General features: G+C 43.4%; 1 protein-coding gene across 1 annotated transcript in view; it reads right to left on the minus strand.

The window, feature by feature from the left end:
• PLXNC1 (plexin C1) overlaps window positions 1–20,625 on the minus strand; it is a 142,391-nt gene that overhangs the window by 42,258 nt on the left and 79,508 nt on the right. Inside the window, exons 10-20 of the mRNA XM_026499885.4 lie at window positions 20,115–20,257; window positions 17,248–17,427; window positions 14,632–14,719; window positions 12,115–12,318; window positions 11,810–11,995; window positions 9,696–9,798; window positions 6,677–6,778; window positions 6,272–6,375; window positions 2,369–2,407; window positions 2,015–2,139; window positions 580–778 (exon numbers count right to left, since the gene is read on the minus strand). Of these exons, the coding sequence (XP_026355670.1) occupies window positions 580–778; window positions 2,015–2,139; window positions 2,369–2,407; window positions 6,272–6,375; window positions 6,677–6,778; window positions 9,696–9,798; window positions 11,810–11,995; window positions 12,115–12,318; window positions 14,632–14,719; window positions 17,248–17,427; window positions 20,115–20,257 (1,473 nt within the window). The remainder of the gene's footprint in view (window positions 1–579; window positions 779–2,014; window positions 2,140–2,368; window positions 2,408–6,271; window positions 6,376–6,676; window positions 6,779–9,695; window positions 9,799–11,809; window positions 11,996–12,114; window positions 12,319–14,631; window positions 14,720–17,247; window positions 17,428–20,114; window positions 20,258–20,625) is intronic.

Raw genomic sequence — 20,625 nt, forward strand, 5'->3', positions numbered from 1 at the left:
ACAAATGGAATAATGTGGAATGACTGGTTAGAACCGCGTGTAATTAGCTTCCAGTATTAGTGGGTAAATGGGTATTTCCAAGATGCTTGAGAGACCCTGCACGCACTGGGTTCTCTTCAATCCCTGAAATACCCCCTCCACTCAGTACATTTTCTGGGCTCTGGTTGTCAATTAATGATGTGAAGGTGGGCTCAAAAGTCAATGGTATAAAATTTCAGTTATGGAAGATAAATAAGTGCTAGAAATCTATTGTACAACATTGTGCCTACAGATAACAACGCTGTTTTGCACCCTTAAAAAATCTGGTAAGAGGCTAGGTTTCATGTTAATTGTTTTTACCACAATAACACTATTTAAAAGAGAAAAAAAGTCTAACTGAACTGCATTTGCATACGCCAGTTACAGCAAAAACAATTTTATTTGCCCCTCCATGTGCTCCTAGGAGGGACCGCATCTAAAAGAGGTTAAATGCTGACACCATGGAGTGCTCAGGACTTATCCAGGCAAAGACATCAGCATCTGCTAAAAATAACCACCTATTGTCTTACCTCTGACACTGCCAAGGGAAGTGACACTTACCCGCAAAAAACCAGAAAGGCAGACAGACATCCAGTTTGTGAGGAGTTTTTCGACCACAGATTCTGTGCGTCTTAGCATGAGTTTAGGCTGCATGTTACTGGACTGTTCCATCAAGTCCCTGGTCAGCACCTCTAGGATGCTGGTCAGATAGACCAGCTTGGTTTGCAGTGCAATGGTCAAGAAGGAGGCAAACAGACACCTATTTAAAAACAGAGCCTTGGTTACAATACTCAAGACACCAAAATAACCTAACTGTCCATTAGCAGATGAACGGATTAAAAAAATGTGGTATATGTGTACACACACACACGCCCCAGAATACTGTTCGGCTATACAAGAGAATGAAATCTTGCCATTTGTGACAACATGGATGGATCTTGAGGGCATCATGCTAAATGAAAAAGTCAGAGAAAGACAAATACTTTCTTTTTTCTAAAAAAAAGAAAACCAAGCTCATGGAAAAAGAGATCAGATATGCGGTTTCCCAGAGGTAGAGAATGGAGGGGGGAATTGGAGGAAGGTGGACAAAATACAAAATCTTCCAGATCTAAGGTAAGTAAATGCTAGGGATGTAATACACGATATGGTGACTACAGTTAACACTGCTGTATAATCTGAAAGTTCTAACACAGTAAATCCTAAAAGTTCATTTTTTTCCTTTTTTTTTTTTTTGGATCTGTATGAGATGATGGATGCTAACTAAACTTATGGTCATGATTTTGCAAGAGGAAAAAGGAGGATCATTATGCTATACACCTGAACTTATATAGTGCTGTTGGCCAATTCCATCTCAATAAAATGGAGAGAGAGGGAAAAGAAGATACACAGATGACAAAGAAGCACATAAATAAAGAGCCTCGGTTAATGAGGTTAGCTGTCTGCTGTGGCTAGGTTGACGCTGATGGGAGTTTCTATGGAAGCTGAGGGGCAGTGGGGTGCTGTGCTGTGGACACTTGTGTTTTTTTTAATGTCTTAGGTCAACCACCTTTGTCCTCAATCCATAAAAACCATGCACCAGTGTTAACCCCAGGACATTTTATGTGTTTTCAGCTTTTAAACTTTAAGCTAGAGTGGTAAACAAGATGTGACCGTCTTTCCCAAATTTTTAGGTGTTTTAGAGACAGAAAACAGCACTTCTGCTTTTTTGATTCAGGACTCATGTTTTTTCTTGGTGTTGGGGTTTCTCAGGGCTTTTTTTGTGGGGGAGGAGTGTATGTGTGTGTGTCTTCAAAACAGAGTATGTGTTGGGGTCGTGTGACCTGAAATGGAGCTGTCGTGGCCTCATGACGCCTGATCAGACGGCCTCTGGATAAATCCACCTTTTCAAGGGATGTGGATACCACGTTCGGGTTTTGGTTTGGAAATAAAAAAAGGAGTTCCCGTTTTTATTTTCTCTATTTAATGACTTTCAAAATGTAAATAAATTGACTAATACCTGTCCTTCACTGAAAAGTTCTTCTGCTTCTCAAGGGTGTGGATGACAGTAACAAGGAAACTTTTATTACAAATCAGGGCATCCAAAGCTGTGAGACTTTCATTCTTGTCAGTGGCATCTCTGTTCTGGAAAAAAAAATGAATATGATATGATATGATATGATATAATATAATACCAGAAACTTAAAGTTAGAAGGTAGATCCACAATGGGTTTTCCAAGACAATGAATTATTTAATATTGAATCCATGATTCCAAAAAACTCACAAAAATTCAATAATGGAGATGATGATGACAATGAGGACACTATGAAAGTCAGGCAGTCATGGGCTAAAAATGAAAACTTATAGACTTACATGCATATCTTCAGTGAAGATGTGTGTGAAGCCACCTGACTGAGAGGAAGGAGACACTTTTATTATTCATAACATCCAAAGGAAATGAATAGTGTATTTTTGTTACAATACCCAAATCCGTTTTAATAAAGTAGAGACACTGTTTGCTAATCTGAAGAGCCCCTGGGCTTATGTTCATTTTATATCCTCTAATACATAATAAATAATTATTCAGCTCTCAAGCAGCACCAGTGGATTCTGAAAGCCTCTCAGAAGAATCATTATCGTTGCATCAGTCCCACTTTTGGTAGAGGAAGGCATCCCCCACTTTCAAAGAACAGACTCAAAAGTGAGAGAAGTGGTAAAGAAGGTTATGCAAATGTGCAGACCACTCCTTAAGGCGTTTGCCCTCTCGGGATAAGTACTGAGTTGTGTCTATAAGTTTTTACAAGTCTTAGCTCTGTAGTATCCACTGTCTCAAAAGACAATGTTATGGAGACGGAGTGAGAGGGGTGGTTAAAAGAATCTGGAGCCAAATTACTTGGGTTTCAGTCTTGGTTTTATCACCTACTGGTCACATGACTCTGGACAAGTCATGTAACCTCTCTGTGCCTGACTTTGCTCATCTGCAAAATGGGGACTCCCAACTCCCATCTTCCAGGCTTGGTGTGAAAACAAAATGAACGCATGCACAGTAAGTTCTATCTTAGCTATGTTTATTGCTTTTATCACTAATTTATGGCAAACTAGATCACACTGTTATTGTCCTGCTGGTTTCTACAATTATTTTTATGTGCTATGCTATGTTGCTCCTGGATATAAACTTTTCAATTTGAGTTTCCCTTTTTAATGTATCATAAGTCTTCTTGGAATTAAAGGATTAAATTTTAAAAGCACGCTGAGTAACACTTTAAATGAGTCAACAGAATGAAAATATAAACTTGAACATTCAGGTTTTTCTCTTCCTCTTTTTTGGGGGTAATATTTGAAACTTTAGGCTATTTTTATACCTCATTAAAGTAAATTTCTTCTGCAGAAAATTTTTGCTTTATAGTTTCAAATTTGTTGGCCTAAGCAGAAGACCTCAAACTATTTTGGTCATGCTCTCCCCTAGTAATATGCAGAAAAATCATATTCTGGGGGCGCCTGGGTGGTGCAGTCGTTAAGTGTCTGCCTTCGGCTCAGGGCGTGATCCCAGGATTCTGGGATCGAGCCCCACATCAGGCTCCTCTGCTGGGAGCCTGCTTCTTCCTCTCCCACTCCCCCTGCTTGTGTTCCCTCTCTCGCTGGCTTTCTCTGTCAAATAAATAAATAAAATCTTAAAAAAAAAAAAAGGAAAGAAAGAAAAATCATATTCTGGGTTTGCATTTTCTAGTTCCTAACATTTTTTGCTGAACCAACTTGATGTGGACAGTTTAAACAGATTGATTCCTGACCTTACATAGGGAAATGCCACCATGGCTCCCCGTATTCTAAAGCTCCTTCCTCCTTTCATTTAAATTTCCCTCTTCTAGGAGATTGGATGCACTGCTCACCCTTATTTCTTCTCCTATTTTCAGCAAAACAAAGCAGTCAATACAACGAAAAGGAAGGCTTTGGACAGCCAGAAACTGGCACAGAGCCAGGAATTGGTAATATCTTGGCCTCTGTGAACCTATGATTTCCTCTGGTTCTGTCTACTGTTGTCTGGTAGGTGCTGACCGCTCAAGTTCTTGGTCTACCAGCCAAGAGACGTCCAGGCCTAGAGGATGTGGTTCCCGATCTATCAGTAAAGGGTCTAGTTGACAAAAAGATAGATCTGCAGCCCAGAGTGCATTTCAGCTGGCGCTGTCATCACAGACTACGGTCCTTTGTCCTCTATATCCTTCATTATCAATTCAGTTTTAACTTCAGTCTTGCTAGGGTTCTGATGGTTATGCCTGTTTTCCTGGTCCTCTCCTTTACTGACTCCTCCTCACTTCAGTTTCCTGACTTTCCCAGCTGCTGTTCAAGATTATACATCACCCTGAGTTAAGTCTGTTTGGCTTCCTGCAACTACGGATGACCCTTGAATAATGGGGGGGTTCGGGATGCTGACCCTCTGCACCGTCGAAAATCTGCATGTAACTTTTCCCCAAACCTTAACTACTAATACATCGCCTACTGCTGACCAGAAGCCTTACCGATGAACACATCTTTCATATGTTCTCTGTATTATATACTGTATTCTTACAATAGAGGAAGCTAGAGAAAAGAAAATGTTATTAAAATCATAGGGAAGAGGACATATTTATACGACTGTACTGTTTTATTGAAAAAAAAATCCGTGTATAAGTGGACCCATGTGGTTCAAACCTGTGTTGTTCAAGGGTTGACCGTATCTCTCTTCTAAAGTAATACAGCATTTTTCCTGGGATTTTTTTTTCCCCTCAAAACACTCAACTTGCAATAGTGTCTTTTGCATTCATCACTTATCTTGCTCTTGATTACTGAATTTAGAGGATAGGACAATTTCTTTTTCAGGCCACAGATTACTCTCTTCAGCACTCAAGGGCAATCATTAACTGTAAAAGCCCACACAAGCCTCATGTTGCTGGTGGAAATCTCTGTTGTTTTATTGCTATTAAATTCTTAATGGGGATCTCAGATAGCTGGGAAATAGGACTCGTGGTGTCCTGCAAAGTCATCCTGATTCAGGGAACTGACCTCCCTCCCCAGGTGGTGTTCTGCCGTAGAAATGGATGGATGAGGTGGCAAATACAAGTCTTGGTGCCTGGGACTCTTGCAGGAGAAGTTTAAAAAAGTATATTGTACAAGCATAAAAAACTGAAGTCTTATTTATAGGCTTCTTGATTTACAACAGTAAGGCTTGGACAAAAAAAAAATTATATATACATGGCAGGTGTTTTATGGAGGTATCCCAACCTCCAGACACAGCATCACATATCATGGTGTCTGCTTCTAGAATTACAGAGAAACTGGAAATTGCTTACTGCATGTGTCTGAGTTTCTGAACTCTAGGCTTCTGGCCAAATGTAGCTGAGAAGCTTCTGGTAGGTGATACAAGCTCTGTTTTGACCTAGCTTTGCTTAGAAGTCTAGATTGAAATACGATCATCTGCGTGGATGCTCCAGAAGTTGGGCCCTTCTCTGGTCACCAGTTCCGGACTAAAAAGGGCAACATGGTGAAGCGGGGGCACCAGGATGTGGAGGTGATGACAGGCAGATGAGTGTACTTCGCTCAAGACTTGGGAGTGTAAAGGAGGAAGGCTGAGCGAGGACGGGCGAAGATGGAGGTGTCAGAACAGAGTGAGACCGAAAACCCAAAGGGTTAAAGGAGACCGCTCCTTGGAGTCCCAGGATGGATTAATCAATCATTTCGTGCAGCTATTTCTACTAAATGAGGATGATATGGACTGATCAGCAGAAGAACAACTGCTGGAGAGAACCATGAAAAACGTGACATTGCTAAAAATGGCTGCTATCAACTCCAATTCTATGCGTGTCTACCGCCCTCCCTTCTCGGCCAACAGTACTTTTCATTTCCAATTGAGAAGTAATAGTGAAAAATCTAGTGGCTGCAATAGAAGTCATGCAGATAAACACAACAAACTGGTCAGCCTACAATTTATTGATTTTTCAATAAACTAGCTTGCTTCCCAGCTATAAATTCAGCTCTAAACAGGTAGTAAAATAAAACAAAAATCATCACTCTGAACTTACTGGACAAAGAACAATCGTCAGTGACCCATCACTGCTTTACACTCTAATCAATCCAATTAATAATTATCCTTCTCCCTGCTCCGCTCAGACTTAAGCCCTTATTTCCTACCAAGCACATTGTCTACAGCTGCCTTGGAAGCAAACACCCGTTTTGACGATAGCAACAAGCACCTTCATTATGATTCAAGACTCAACCTTAGGAATATGATCAATGCTCTTTTACCTCGGGGAAGAAAGTTCTCAGAGCAAAGTGTTTGTAGTCAAGGAAGGGAACAGTTCCAAAACTATCAACCACATCCAATTTATCCATCTGCAGCTCAGCAAAGCCTGCAAAACAGAATCCCAAGAGCAATATTTTAACTCAACAAACAATGGATAAGATCTTCTGCTGTTTTGTCTAACACGGAGTATGACCTTGGTTTTCATTAAAGAAGAAACAATAGATAATTACTTGGTTGGCTGCAGAGCAGAGCTGAAATAAACACAGAGCCAGGCCTAGACTCCACCGCTCAGATGCCTTCTATTATACAAACCGTTCTCATTACTGTGGCCCGCTCCATTTAAGGGGGGGGGGGCGTGGACGATAAAAAAAGGCTTGTTTTTCCACAAATAAAATTTTGGAGCCTACCATCACGTATCTCTTTCCGGAGCTCGCTCTCCAGGAGCTCCAGCTGTTGGCTCTGTTTGCGGCTCAGTTCCTTCGATTTGTGCCTGGTTACCCCCACGGCCGCTGAGGAGACAGAGAGCCAGCATCAGATTGACATGTTAACTTCAAAAACAAAAAGGAAAACAAAGCCAACCTTGACATTTCTTTTAGAAAGAGAGAAAGAACAGCATTTAAGAGGTGGGATTTATAAAAGGAAAAATTCCCAGTGAGGGGTCACTCTAAAGAGGAAGACGCTAAAGTGCAACTGGAAAACAAAACACTACCCACCTGAAAAGTAAAAACGAAATCAAATAACCTCCACTTGTAACCAAAGATCCCAGCTGGCTGGAAAGTAATGAAATAAGCCACGTTTCCCTGCAGCCACAGGCTGCTGATATTGGTCCGTTCTTTTTTCAATGTTTCTAAACATCCCTGGAGAAATAAAGTTGAGCCACAATTGCAGAAGGAAATCACAGATCCACGGTGAGCTCTGTAAGCCAAACTCGCGTAGATCAAGTTGGCTGACATGGGGAGTGGTCCACAACGAGCCCTTGGATCTGGGACAGGGCTTGTTCCCCACCTCGTCTGGCTTCTAACTGTGCTGTTGAGACAGTGCGCAGTACAGGCTTGCTACTCGGTTCACGTCCCCACTCTGCCAGTTACGAGCTGTGGGACCTCAGGTAAGCTCCTTACCATCTCTGTGCCTGGCTGCCTTATCTGTCAAAGGGCCCACACCTCACTGTGATGATGAGAGGACTGCAAGAAGTAACTCACAGAAAGCATTGAGAAACTGTTGTTTAAAAAGAATATTCAACAACTGTCAACTACATTATTATTCTGGAAAGGTTTTCCTCCTTCAACAGCAACTTCATGATAAAAGCACCCATTACCAGTAGATATGCACGATCCTGGAGGAAACAAACCTCAGTACGGTTCTTCACTGGACCATTTCATAATGTCAACAGTTTTAACCATAACATGCCTTGTGCATCTTCAAAAAAGGATGGGGCACACAGTGATTTCCAAATTTATGAGACCACGGAACCCCTTTCTCCAGGAGTATGACTTGGGGTTAGCGTTCCTCAGGCCACACTTCAGGTGACACGGGCTCAGGGCACGCAAAGGGAGTGAGGCAGCCACATCCCTCCTGCGGTGGGTTTTTGATGGCTGACATCTCCAGGGGAAGCCACAGTGGGGATTAGAAGAAGGTGGCAGGCCTAGGCCAGGGTACTTCATGTTTTCACTAATGACGTGACCGATGGGCTAAGATATTCGTACACTTTACACCTGCTTAAGCTGCTGGTCACACGTGCTGGCCTGGAATCACAGCAAGAACGGGATGTGAATTTTAAAGGGCTCTGCAGCTACCGATGAAGCCAAAGCCATGGGTCCAACCGAGCCCACCTCACCGTAAAGAGCACGAACAATCTCTACGACACAGTGAGGGGACAGGAGCGGTGAGTCGCACAAGGCACAGGAAGAGATCAGAGGCTTCTAGTAAGTCACAAAGTGGAGAGGACTTTATGGTGAGACTGGTGTCTACAGCTGTGTAACACTAGCGGATTCTCAAAATAGAGCTCAGCGTTTAGAATTTATAAGTAATCTTCTTATTCAAAGCCAGTGCCAGCCAGGACTTTATTAAAACATCAAGCCCAATTCTGGATTCCAGCTATCGAACAGGGGTGGACAACTTGAGAAGCAGCACAAGAAGATACCCGAAATGATCATCAACAGAGCAAAATAGGGCCTCTGCAAAATGATTCATTCCATTGGGCCAGTTAATCACACACAGAAGTCTTTCCCTCTCTGGACTGAGAACCTGCAGGGAGAAAGGGCTGGACCTTCACTCATGGTCTCCAGCTCCAGAGGCTTGTGCAGTTCTTAGCAATACAACGTGTGTTCAGTAGACACAAGGTAAGTGGATGCAGGGATGGATGAATGAAGGAGTGCATGGAGGGGAAGAGTAGCAACCATTAAGAGAAAGTACTAGAAAGACAACGCCTGTGTTAACTCAACGAATGTGAAGTGCTCTCTTAGGTAGTAGAGAGGAGTTCTATTTCTGAGATGGACAAGAGAAAACAGACTTTGAATGAAAAGCAGCTCAGAACCACGTCACACACTAAATGGCTACAGGGACCAGGTAGGCAGATGAGTCACATAGCCCAGGTGGAGACAACAGGGAGAGGTGGGGACTGTGGCAAAACCCCCATGACCACATGTCCTCTCTCACAGTGCAGCTGCTATTCAGCTCCAGGAAACTGATGCTATGGAAAAGTGGAGATCCAATGATCTAGATCTTTCAAATTTTCAAGAGATATTTTTAAAAATGTGAATCAACTTAATTTTTTTTTAATTGAAATACAGGGGACACAAATGTTACTTTGGTCTCAGGTATAGAACGTAAGTGACTCACCTAAATTTAAAATGCTGTCAACTATTTCAGTTTTAAAAAAATGCTGTGTGGGCCAAACAAAACAGATTAATGGGCCAGACTGAGCCAGAGAGCAACCACCCTGGGATCGCCGTGCTCCAATGAGCCTTGCGATATTTTAATGATGGTATAGATCACGCTTCTAAAACATAGTGCTGCCAGGAAAAGCACAGCTGGGGTGGGAGCAGGGGGTGGTGTTTGGTGAGGTGAAAAGAGAGGAGGAGATGACCAGATCCTTAAAGTCCAAAATGCCCTAGGAATTCTGAAGGAATAACGTAAATGAGACATTTGTCATCAGGATTCACAGTATTGGGGAAGTGAAGTGGACTATATTTCTCAAACACAAAGATGCCATCTTTGTAATCCAGCTTTGTATTGATGAGGCAACCCCTAAAAAATGTTTAGAAAGCCCTCAACGTGTACCTATGATTCCCTTCCCAAACTTGTGATTTGGGTTTTCACCCATTAATACTTAATTGAGGCAAACAGCCCCTGAAAGCGGAGAGTCTGCCTGCCTGATGAAAGGCCCCAGGGAATAATTTCTCTGACAAAATCAAACAAGGCACTTACCAAAGATGACAATGACCAGCAAGACAGGAAGCACAATCAGAAAGTACCAAGTGGTAGGAACTGTTTCCTGCTCGACGTAGAGCTCCAAGTTTCCCAGTTTGACCTAATGCGACAGAGTGTCATTAGACTCACGGAGCTGGGCGCCATATTTATGTACACACTTTTTCCTCCAAATCATTTTCCCCAAGATACAAAAAGGTGACAAGCTAGGTAGGATATAAGAATTCAAGTCCCACCTCGGGCAGATTGGCTGTGTAAACGTGAATGCATCGAGAACATTCACTGTGCCTCGGTTTCCAGATATGTCAGTTGAGGGGCACTGGACTATACCTGGAGATTTTAGAATTGAGTCCTCTTTGCTCTACGGGTTTAACTCAGGCATCCCATCCTCACTTTCCTCATCTCTAAAGTGGGACGTGGATAGTGACTCTTCGTAGGGCTGCTGTGAAGACTAAATGCACTTCGTCATTTGAGTGAGCAGGCTCATGGCAGTCCTCCCAAAACTCTCCAGTGGCTTCCCAGAGCTCCAAGCCAAGCCCTCACAATGGCTCACACGTCCCTTTTTTTTTTTTTTTTAACTTTTTTTCTCTAAGATTTTATTTATTTATTTGAGAGGGAGAGAGAGAGAGAGATCACAAGCAGGGGGTAGGGGCAGAGGGAGAAGCAGACTCCCCACTGAGCAGGGAACCCGATGTGGGACTCAATCCCAGGACGCTGGGATCATGACCTGAGGCAGACGCTTAACTGACTGAGCCACCCAGGCGCCCGGCCACACGTTCCTAGTGATCTGTTACCTCTCCCTGCTCCCTCCACTAACCCTCCTGCCACTTTGAAAATTCCGCCTCGCTCCCTCTGCTCCAGCCACACTGGCCTCCTTGTGGCTCCTCAAATGCACCAGGCAGGCTCCTGACTCAAGACCTTTGCGACCTGCAGGTCTAGAACCCTCTACCCCAGAGAGCCCATGGCTCATTTCCTCTCCTCCTTGAGGTCCTTCCTCAAATGTCATCTTCCCAGAGACCTTTTCTGCCCACCCTTGTACACCTTGCAGCATTGCCTGCCCCCTGCTTCATTCTGCTCCGTGGCGATCACCACCACCTAACACATTTTTAATATACTTTCTTCACTCCATGTCTCTTGAGGTGATCCCCACAAAGGCAGAATTTGGGGGTCTGTTTTCTTCTCCACTGTGTTCCCATCACAGAATAGGCACTCAGGGACCATTTCACGACTAGAGATTGCTAGCATTGCTCTGCTCACCCAGTGTGACATGTGGGGACACTTGTGAGTTCAGCTGTCGTTACTGATTTGATAATAATTAGCACCCTCTTTACCACACAGATGGACCACGGGAGGCTCAGCCAAACCAAGTGACTTACCTAAGGCCATGCGGCTATTAGCTTGTGCAGCTGGGACATAAACATTTTTTTTTTTGGTCTCCCAGTCTGATGTTCTTTTTTCTTGACCTTTATTCAATATTTATGACTACAGATCATAAAGCTTTTTTTTTTTTTTGGTATAGAATGTGGAGAGCCTCATATGGCATGAGCACCATAAAGAAAGACTTCTAATGTGTTTCCATTGCCGAGGGTCTCACATCTTTATCGTGGGACATAAATATACCTGTGATGGGACCCTCAGACATGTCGGGAGGAGATGAATAGCGGCAAGCACGACTCCATGACGGAGGAAGCAGCCCACGGCCCAGAGATCCTCCGGTCTCCATCTGAATCGAATGCTACTCTGAGTGAGCTGGGTTTCTGCTAAGACATGTCATCTCTACGTTTGGCGAAAGAATGACAGCTCGTTCGTCCTGGTCTAGAGATTCTGTGCGCAGGTGCTACAGTCTAAATGTATGGCTAGAACAAAAGCTATCAAGACTCATCAGTATTAGAGACAATGGTGTGTTCAATGCTTTGACATTCGAATAGGCACAGGGACGGATCCCGCCGGCTATTTTGAGGAATTATGCTCGCGCCTGCAATAGCAGCTTTGTTTATCTGCTATTTAAAGCAAAGATCTAAAGATCCATGACAGATGCCAGTCTGGCTTCGGTGTCGCCGAGGAAGTGCCCCAAATGAGGTTCAACCAACAGGTAGGACTGTCAGGTGACTTACACGAACTTTCTTGGAAGAGGTGTCAATGCTGTTTGCATTACTGATGCCTTTAATTTTGCAAAGGATGATGGTGAGATCTTGATTTCTTGTAATATTTTCAAAACTGCAATTTAATTGCTCATTTTCCCCGTGGAAGAGGGTGATTTCAATGTCTGTCTTGGAGATGTTGAACTCGTCGTTTTCTTTCTGTGAAGAACAAAGAGGAGATGAAGAAATCAGGGCGCACAAGGGAACCCACAGACACAAGCCCAACTTGCCCGTCGAGGCAGGGGGTGCGTCCCACCCGAAGGAAGTGAGAAACGTACTTGAATTTTCACTTCCAGTTCTGTGTCCCCCTCGGGTTCGACCCGACACCCTGTGAACCTGGGGTCCTCAAGATACTGCAGGCTTCCGCAGTCCAAGTAGGTCTCCTGGACTCTCAGCTTCACGGTGACGTTTGTACGCGCTTTTAAACTCTTTAAACTGGGGGCTAAAAACCTGCAGGAATTCGCCATACAATATTCAGAGACCTGAGGGAGGAGAAAAGAGCGTTTTTAACAACTTCATTACTAAGCCCCAGCCCTGCGATGAAGGAGCGAGGTGATCCGGACAACTGAACTTCTCTGTGCTCCCAATTTCTCATCTGCAAAATGGGGAGAGTGAGACTACCTCTCCTTACGGGGCTGAATGAACCCGAAATCAAGTTAAATGAAATGAGGGCTCATTAAACTAAATGGGGGCTAAATGACAGGGATTACACGTGCAGAAATGCCTGGAACCCTGCCGGGCACAAAGTCAGCACTCAACGAAGGCTAGCTGCTATCACTGCGAATGCTCCTAGTGATAATCGCAGCAGCCAGAGGTCACACAACCGAGAAAGGACGTGCAGAGAGAAGAAGCCTAGAGAAAGAGGGACACCTGGCACCAAAGACGGCAGGGTCTGTGCGTCCTGTGAGCCCTTGAGGTGGGTTGGGAAATGCGGGCAGGGAAGGGACCATCCATCCCCTAGGGGAGGCCGCAGCGGTCTGCACAGTGCTGGCCACGTCCCTCCTTGTCAGGGGACCTCCTGTGGCACTTAGCGGAAGTCACTGACCCCAAGCGAGGAAAAGGTTTTGCAGACCTAACAGGAACCCAGGGAAACAAAAGCAAAAAGGACAATGTGGACCCCATGAAAATGCGGAACATGAAGGTTGGAAAGAATACAGAAAGTGTGGCCTGCTTTATAGGGTTATTTATTAGAAAACATAAATACTGTCATTGTTAGGGGTGCAGAGAAAGCCACTGGAAAAGAGGAGGTCGACAAAGGTCTTAAGGAAGAATAATAAGGGGCCCCTGGCTGGCTCAGTCCGAGGAGCGAGTGACTCCTAATCATGGGGCTGAGAATTCGAGCCCCACATTGAGTATGGACTGCTTAAAGATAAAAATCTCGAAGGAAAAAAAAGAGCAATAAAACTTGTGAAAAAAAATGTCAGGTGGGGAGTTTACCTGTTTTTTACTTTCTAACACTGGAGTTGGAAAGAGGGTGGGGGAGCGCCTGGGTGGTTCAGTTAGTTAAGTGTCTGACTTGATTTCAGCTCAAGTCATGATCTCGGGGTTGTGGGGTCAAGCCCCACATCGGGCTCTGCACGCAGCATGGAGCCTGCTTGGGATTCTCTCTCTCCCTCTCCCTCTGCCCCGCACCCCCAGGTGCTCTCTTTCTCTTTCTTTCTCTAAAATTAAAAAAAAAAAATCTTTAAAAAAATAGAAGAAAGAAAAAAAGAAAAGAGAGGGTAGGAAGAGGCCATAGGTGGGAAGACCTGACGCAAAGGGCTGAGACAAACGAAAGCTCCTTCTCCCTTAACACCTCTCCAGCCCTGATCTCTCGTTCACATTTCTGGCGATACGAAGAACCAGAAAATGGTGTGCTCACATCATGGAGACATGGCCTAGAGTCAGATACAAGGTGAGGCCTGGAACTGGCTCAGGGCGTGTCAGAGGCAGATGTGTGTATGATGAGGCTGGAAGGATGACGCAGGAAGGCCGTCGGTGCCTAGGCCCAAACCCACACTGGTCCCAAGCACGGCCACATTTGTGGCCACAGGCAGACCTGCCAGCTTTGGCAGGAAGTGGTCAGGTGGGGCCCAAGAGGCTGCTACCTTCACATCTTTCATTAAGGAAGGACAGAAAAGGGAAGAGAGAATGGGGAGAGCATTCGAGAAGAGTGTAGAAGTGCACCCAGAGGCCCCAACCTATATCTGAAATGCATCATTTTGGGTGATGAGGCCCTTCCATGACTCTTGTCGGTGTTAACAAGTAGACAAGGGCTGGAGATCAGACCCCTGTGTGGGGAAATGCAAGGTAAGAGGAGGCCAGGTCAGAAGGAAAGGGACCAAATCAGACAACGGCAGGAGCAGGAGGAGTATAGGACAAGATTCCTGGAACTCGGGCAGGTCACTTGGCCTCCAAAGCGCAGCTCTGGTGGCACGACGGGAACACCACCACCAATGGCACGATACTGCTATCTTGACATCTCACCTTCGCCCCTCACAAGGCATTTTCACACGTATTCCTAAATACTGTCTCATTAAAGTGCCTCCCTACAAAGCCTACATGGTGCAAATGGCAGGGCTTGTCATACCAAGCTCATTCCTCTCTCCTCTGTGCCACAACTGGAAATACTCCGCCACAAGGAGAAGGTCTTATTATTTCCATTATTGCCCAGATGGTGTGTATCCCCCAACAGGTAAAAGCTTGTAATATCACAAAGGCCCAGAAATAAAAGATATTCCCCAAGAGGTGTTAGTGTGATGAAAACAAAATCATCCTTGAAAATTCCTATTATTACAAGGTAGCTGAAGACTTACATTTATGTTTCCTTTTAACTCATGTGAAATGATTAAGTTGTCAATTACGTCAAAATTTCTGCCCACGATGGTTATATTTTGGCCACCACTGCAAAGAAAAAACAATGGGAGTTTCATAGTAAACATACAGGCATTTTTGCACTTATGAACAAAGCTATCACTTTATTCCCACTTACTCTTAAACTCAGTTACATTTGAGAGCCAAGTAACATATTTTGATTTCCAATGCAGGACAATTCTAGAAGTCTTTTAATGATACTGGCCACAAATGTAGAGTTTTTAAGATACGTAAATATAAAAATTCAGGTCAGATCCTTCCTTTAATTCGAGGAAAATGCCCAAATTCCTTTATAGAATTTGGAGCCTTGCTGTGTCATGTTGCCAGATATAATCAGATCATTGGCTATACCCTGAAAAGGTTTCACTAAACAGAATATTGTTTGATTGCTGTTTAATCTATATTAAGCTACTTCAATCTAACAATTTTCAAAATCGAACTCCCAACCTACCAATTATACTTTATTTAGGGAGATAGGGAACATTTTGGACAAGGTAAAATTATAAATGACATTAAAACTATAAATTCCCATTTGGTAGACCATATAAATAACAGCTACGTTCTCTCTCTCCAAAACCAAGCCAAATGATTTCACATATTCTCAGCACATAATCGCATATAAGCAAAGTGGTCATTAGATGTGAAATAAACAGCTGTCCACAGCTCTGGCTGCCCTCACACCCCCATTCATGTAGGTCATTCCAGGGGACAGGAGCCTGGGAATGTCAGCTCTGTGCACCAGCCGGGCCCAGGACAACAAGACCACAAGGTGAGCATGAGGAGGCCAATTTCTGTAGGGCAGAAGGAAGACACTAGGCCCTGAACCAGTCACAAGGGGGAAGGGTTGAGTTGGCCTCATGCCAGCCTGTCGCCGTTACTAGAAAACCGAGCCGCGCGTGCTCTGCCAATGGCCAGACGGCAGAGCCGTGTGCTTGCCCAGGCCCACCGCAGAGTCACGGGCTCAGAATAGCGCAGGGGACTGGACACTAAGAAGCCTCATCGAATCACTATGCTGTGCACCTGAAACTAACGTAATCTTGTATGTTGACTATACTTCAATTAAAAAGATAATAAAGAAGCCCTTACTTTATGGCAAAGCAGAACGCTGGTGGTTCGGAGCACAGCAGCCTGGGAGCCCAGGCAAGTCGTTTGAATGCTCTATGCCTCAGTTTCCTCTTCTGCTAAAGGGGCTATTCCTTTTTTGACGATTAACTGAGTTAATAGATGTAACACACAAGACATGTGGGGAGTGCCACGTCAATGTTTGCTTTTATTTATAGGAAGGATTTAGACCCTGAGTGGGGAGTGCAATGCTAGAGGTTTGGTTTGGAAATTTCGGTTTTTCTCTTGCCACTGTTAGAGGCAGAACTGTTGAAGTCCCAACTCCCCTGTCCCTCGGAATTTGACTGTATTTGGAGACAGGGTCTTTACAGCAGCAATTAAGATTAAATGAGGGCATTGGGGTGGGCCCTAATCCAATAATATGACTGGTGTCCTTGTAAAAAGAGGAGATTAGGACATAGACAGTCACAGAGGGAAGACCATGTGAAGACAGAAGGAGGAGACCATTTATCTACAAGCCAAGAAAAGAGGCCTTGGAAGAAACCAACCCTGACATCTACCTCTGACTTAATCTTAAATAAGAACACTAGACCAGAAGTGTTTTTCTCCGTTTTTTTTTTCCTTATTTTTTTTTTTAAAACAAAGGTTCATCTACATTTTCATCTAGACAGTACTTTGAAAATCAGCTTCATGCTGTGTTAGGTGAAATCTCTTATTATGAAAATATCTTTAGGGTTATATTCCAAAATCTGAATACGAATTTAAATTCAACTAGGCAGACGACTTTTTTTTTTTTTAATATATTGGAGTCATCTGGAAGAGTTTATTTTGGAATGTCAATCTCTCTCTTAGGGAGTATCTTTGAAATGTAGATACCGCTTTTCATTTAGATAGCTCCCAATATTTCCTCGAATTATTCAAAACAGCTTACTCGAAAGGTTATAAAATGAAAGATGTAAGAGAGAAGCTTTGTATCACGGGCGGGAGTGAGATGTCGTGTATTTGTATCAGAAACGTAGGCTAAGAGTAGGTACTGCAATTGAATGAACATTTTAAAAGGCGAAAGATTTATACAATCTGAAGGGAAACCACAGTATGAATGCACATTTTAGCTGTGAGCTTCCTGGCAGCCACAGCTCAGAGGAAAGCAGGATATGTTCACAGTGTTCATGGGGACGACTGCGGGTCAGATATGTGTGTGTTTTCTAGGAATAAATCCTAAGGGGAATTCTGAGAGAGGAATTTACATAGGACGACTATTTCTATATTTATTTGAGTGAAATCCATGCTCTTTATGCATATGACCCCTTTCTTTTTCTCTTTGATTCTTTTAGAGAAGGAGAAAGAAAGAGAAGAGCAGGGGGAAGGGGGACAGAGAGGTCATCTTAAGCAGGCCCCACGCCCAGCACAGAGCCCGATGTGGGGCTCAATCTCACAACCCTGAGATCATGACCCCTTTTAACACAATGACAGAAAAATATGAATCTAGAAAGCACCTGATCCAGGTGGTGGCAGGGTATATGAGGGAACAGTGTGGCAGAGCAATATACGACAAGGGTCCCACAGATGTGCAGTTCCCGCCATCGAACTGGATACACACATCCTTCATTTCTTTTCGGCTTGATGGTAGAGAGAATTTCATATGGGTGTCGTTTAGCACATGGCTAACCTGTATCCTAGAAAAGGGCAGAAAAACACCTCTTAAAGGACCCAGACGCTTAGCACAGTTGACTTCTGAACATGACCGTGTATGAACTTGACTTGAACTGCAACAGTTCACAAACTATCAGAACAGCTGGAGGCAGCTGCTGGTTCATCAGGGGCCATCGGCCACCGCAGGCATCATCTGGGGCAGGGTTCCTCTTTCTTCTGTGCATGTTTATGTTTTATTTGCGTTTCCCTTAGAAGTGGGGAAAGGAGATGTAACCATTTCCCATAAGAAGTCCTAAAAGAAAGTGGAACATGGCCTGGGTACTGAGTTAGATTAAGGAATTCCTGTTGATTTTGCTGAGTATGAGAACGGCACTATCTTCATCTGTTGGAGACAGAGACTGAAATACGCGTGAGAGAAAGGATATGGTGTCTGCAATATGCTATTGAAAACTCCAGCCACCATTCGTCCCTCTCCTCCAAAAATGAAATGAGATTGGCAAAATGTTGCTAAGTTTTGAAGTTGGAGGATGGGTACAGAGAGGTTCTCTCTTGGGTATGACTAGAAATTTCCGTAACGGAAAGCTTAAAAAAAGAGAAGTCCTAGTTGAGCGGTAGAAGGGTAGAACCCCATCCCAGGTAGAGGTAGAAGATTCTGCCATTCAGAGAGCAAAGAACCCATGGCCAGAGTCTGTGCCAAGAGCCCGGGGGTCTCAGGGTTCAATCAGCATCAGAGCCAAACTACCTCCCAAGGAGCTCCAGACAAGAAATTAGTTGGGAGTATCCTGGGTGCTTCTGACATCCACAGGACCCGCCCTCAACACCTTCAGTGGTCAAAGCAAAGCCTTCTACAATATTCTCTCCGTAACCTGCACTTCCTCTGTATATCAGGTCTACAATGGCCCTTTAAAGCAAAAAATCACGAAGACTGGTTTGTGCTGAATAACACTCAGTATAATTATGCTACGTGTGAATCTACTGTTACTACTTACAGGGTATGTGCATGATTATTACCGTTAACGCGCATATCCTTTAAGTAGTAATACTAGAGCCCAACAATAAGGCAAATTCAAAAAGCATCTGAGTCAGTGTGCATTCACACTACCTCAGATTTACACTCTAAGCTTTATATTCAGAGCCAAGCTCTAGGAAATTCATCGTAAAATGGCTGATCATTAAAATCCAGACTTGTTTATCAATTTTGGAAGGAAAGAGGTGGAGATGTGGGTCATTCTGCTATTATTCTTGTATTTTTCCCTTCAGAATAGTTAGGCATTTGAAAAATACCATATTAAAAGAGTTTGGGATTACGGCATGAACTCAGATATAGGATTAACTGGGTATTATGTTTACTTCTCGTGAACTTGGGTTCACCACTCTGATGTGGTTACAGAAATGCTACATGCAGAAAGCCCTCCCAGTCATTTAATTCAATAACTGCAGTATCTCAAGACACATTCGGAATTGAAATGAGAGCATAAAGAGTCAAAAACACGGTAATGCTCTGAGCACCAACTTATTTTCCAGTGAAGGTGATTGCCTTTCAGTGAACACACAGGTGTCTAACTTCACAGATTTAGCTACACAAAATGAAAGATTTTTGCAATAAGGTATTTAGCCAGGATCAACGGCACAAAAATGCCTATGCCGCATAGACATAGCCGCTCATGTGTGCTTGATAATTCTGGTAAACAGCAGAGCCACCCATGAACAGCTTTCTCCATCAAGATGACAGACATCCCAAATTTACTGTGAGGAGGGGGAAGAGGATGCCAGTTACATGTAGCAAATGCATGAAAACAGAAAATGCAGTAAATAAGTGTGGCAGATGAAAATGCTGTTCAAGTCTGTTTTAGTGGTTAAAAGCCAAAACACCACGCTTCCGCGCATTGTCGCCAACGCACTTCCATAATGAGAATGAGCTCAGTGTTTTATTTCATATAGACTGCCGTGTCTTTTACTTCAAATTAACCCAAACTTATGAAAGCTAACAAGCAGAAAACTCAAATTATCTATTGTGTTATTATTATGACATCTCTCTTGGGGGTAACATTTGCACAAGGATGTCGGGGAGACACTGAAAAATTCTTTTCTCTCTCAAAGTTTTATTGAAAGGATGAATTAGGGGAAAAGAAGTTACAGAAATAATGATGCCCAAATGGCACACGGACCAGATATCTGTGTTGGGGTGTTTAGTCTTTTTTTAAACTACTAATATATGTTCCACTTATTTAGCCTGAAACCAATCCAGTGAAGAGAAGGTTACAAAGAATAAAACAGATCAGGAAGGTGTTTTGTTTTTTTTTTCAACTTTGGGTGATACATTGAAAGAGCGGTCCTATTTTACCATCAAATTCCTAAGTATGCAACTATTTTTCTATGGGGATCATCTTCAAGATGATATTTGCTACTCAAAATACTTGATTTCATTAAGAGATAGGAATCAAGACCTTCAATAGGCAACATCCTTGAAATTAGTGGGTTCTGAGGTCTTGGGGGGTAAGAGGGAACAGATTCTCTCACAATTAACTTCAAATGTGGTGTTTAAATTATTCTCCTTCTTGAACTTATGTTACATCAAATATGCAAAACAATGGCCCACTTTGGCACATGGCAATACTTTGAAAGATTATAATTACAATGATATGCCTCTGGCATAAGTTTGAGCTTTTTCCTATATTACCAAGGATAAACTACTATTATATCAACTCACACATCCTTCTCGCAAGTACTGGTTCCTTTCAGGATCATCGTAATGTTGGAAGCCTGGGTGAAGTTTGCCCCTGTGACGATCACGTTACTTTTCCCTAAAGTCGATATCTTCCGTGGCTCAATGGACTTAATGTGGTAAAAGACCTGTTGGAAATAAGGATTCACACACAAGATCAAAGCCAAGAAATGGCATTGTTCCAAAAAATCTGTTTATGTGCTGCCGTTCGAAGAAATCACTGGGAAATTACGACATTTTGCAAACACAAGCAGACAGTGTTTAATGAAATCAATGAATTCAAGGAAGAGTGCTGAAGATTCACGTCTCTCAACATGCGACAGCATGAGGTCAAACCAATTAGTCTTCGTCTCACAAGACAGTTGAAAATACAGTTGAAGAGTCTGACATTCTGTCTGAAGAGTGAGATCTCACTGGAGACTCAAAAACGCTCACCGCCTCACAGCCTCAGAAGGCTCGCCATACAACAGCATGAAGGGAGAGACAAGGACTCTGC

Source organism: Ursus arctos, unplaced genomic scaffold (genome assembly GCF_023065955.2).
Source record: "Ursus arctos isolate Adak ecotype North America unplaced genomic scaffold, UrsArc2.0 scaffold_21, whole genome shotgun sequence".
In the NCBI taxonomy this organism is placed as follows: Eukaryota; Metazoa; Chordata; class Mammalia; order Carnivora; family Ursidae; genus Ursus; species Ursus arctos.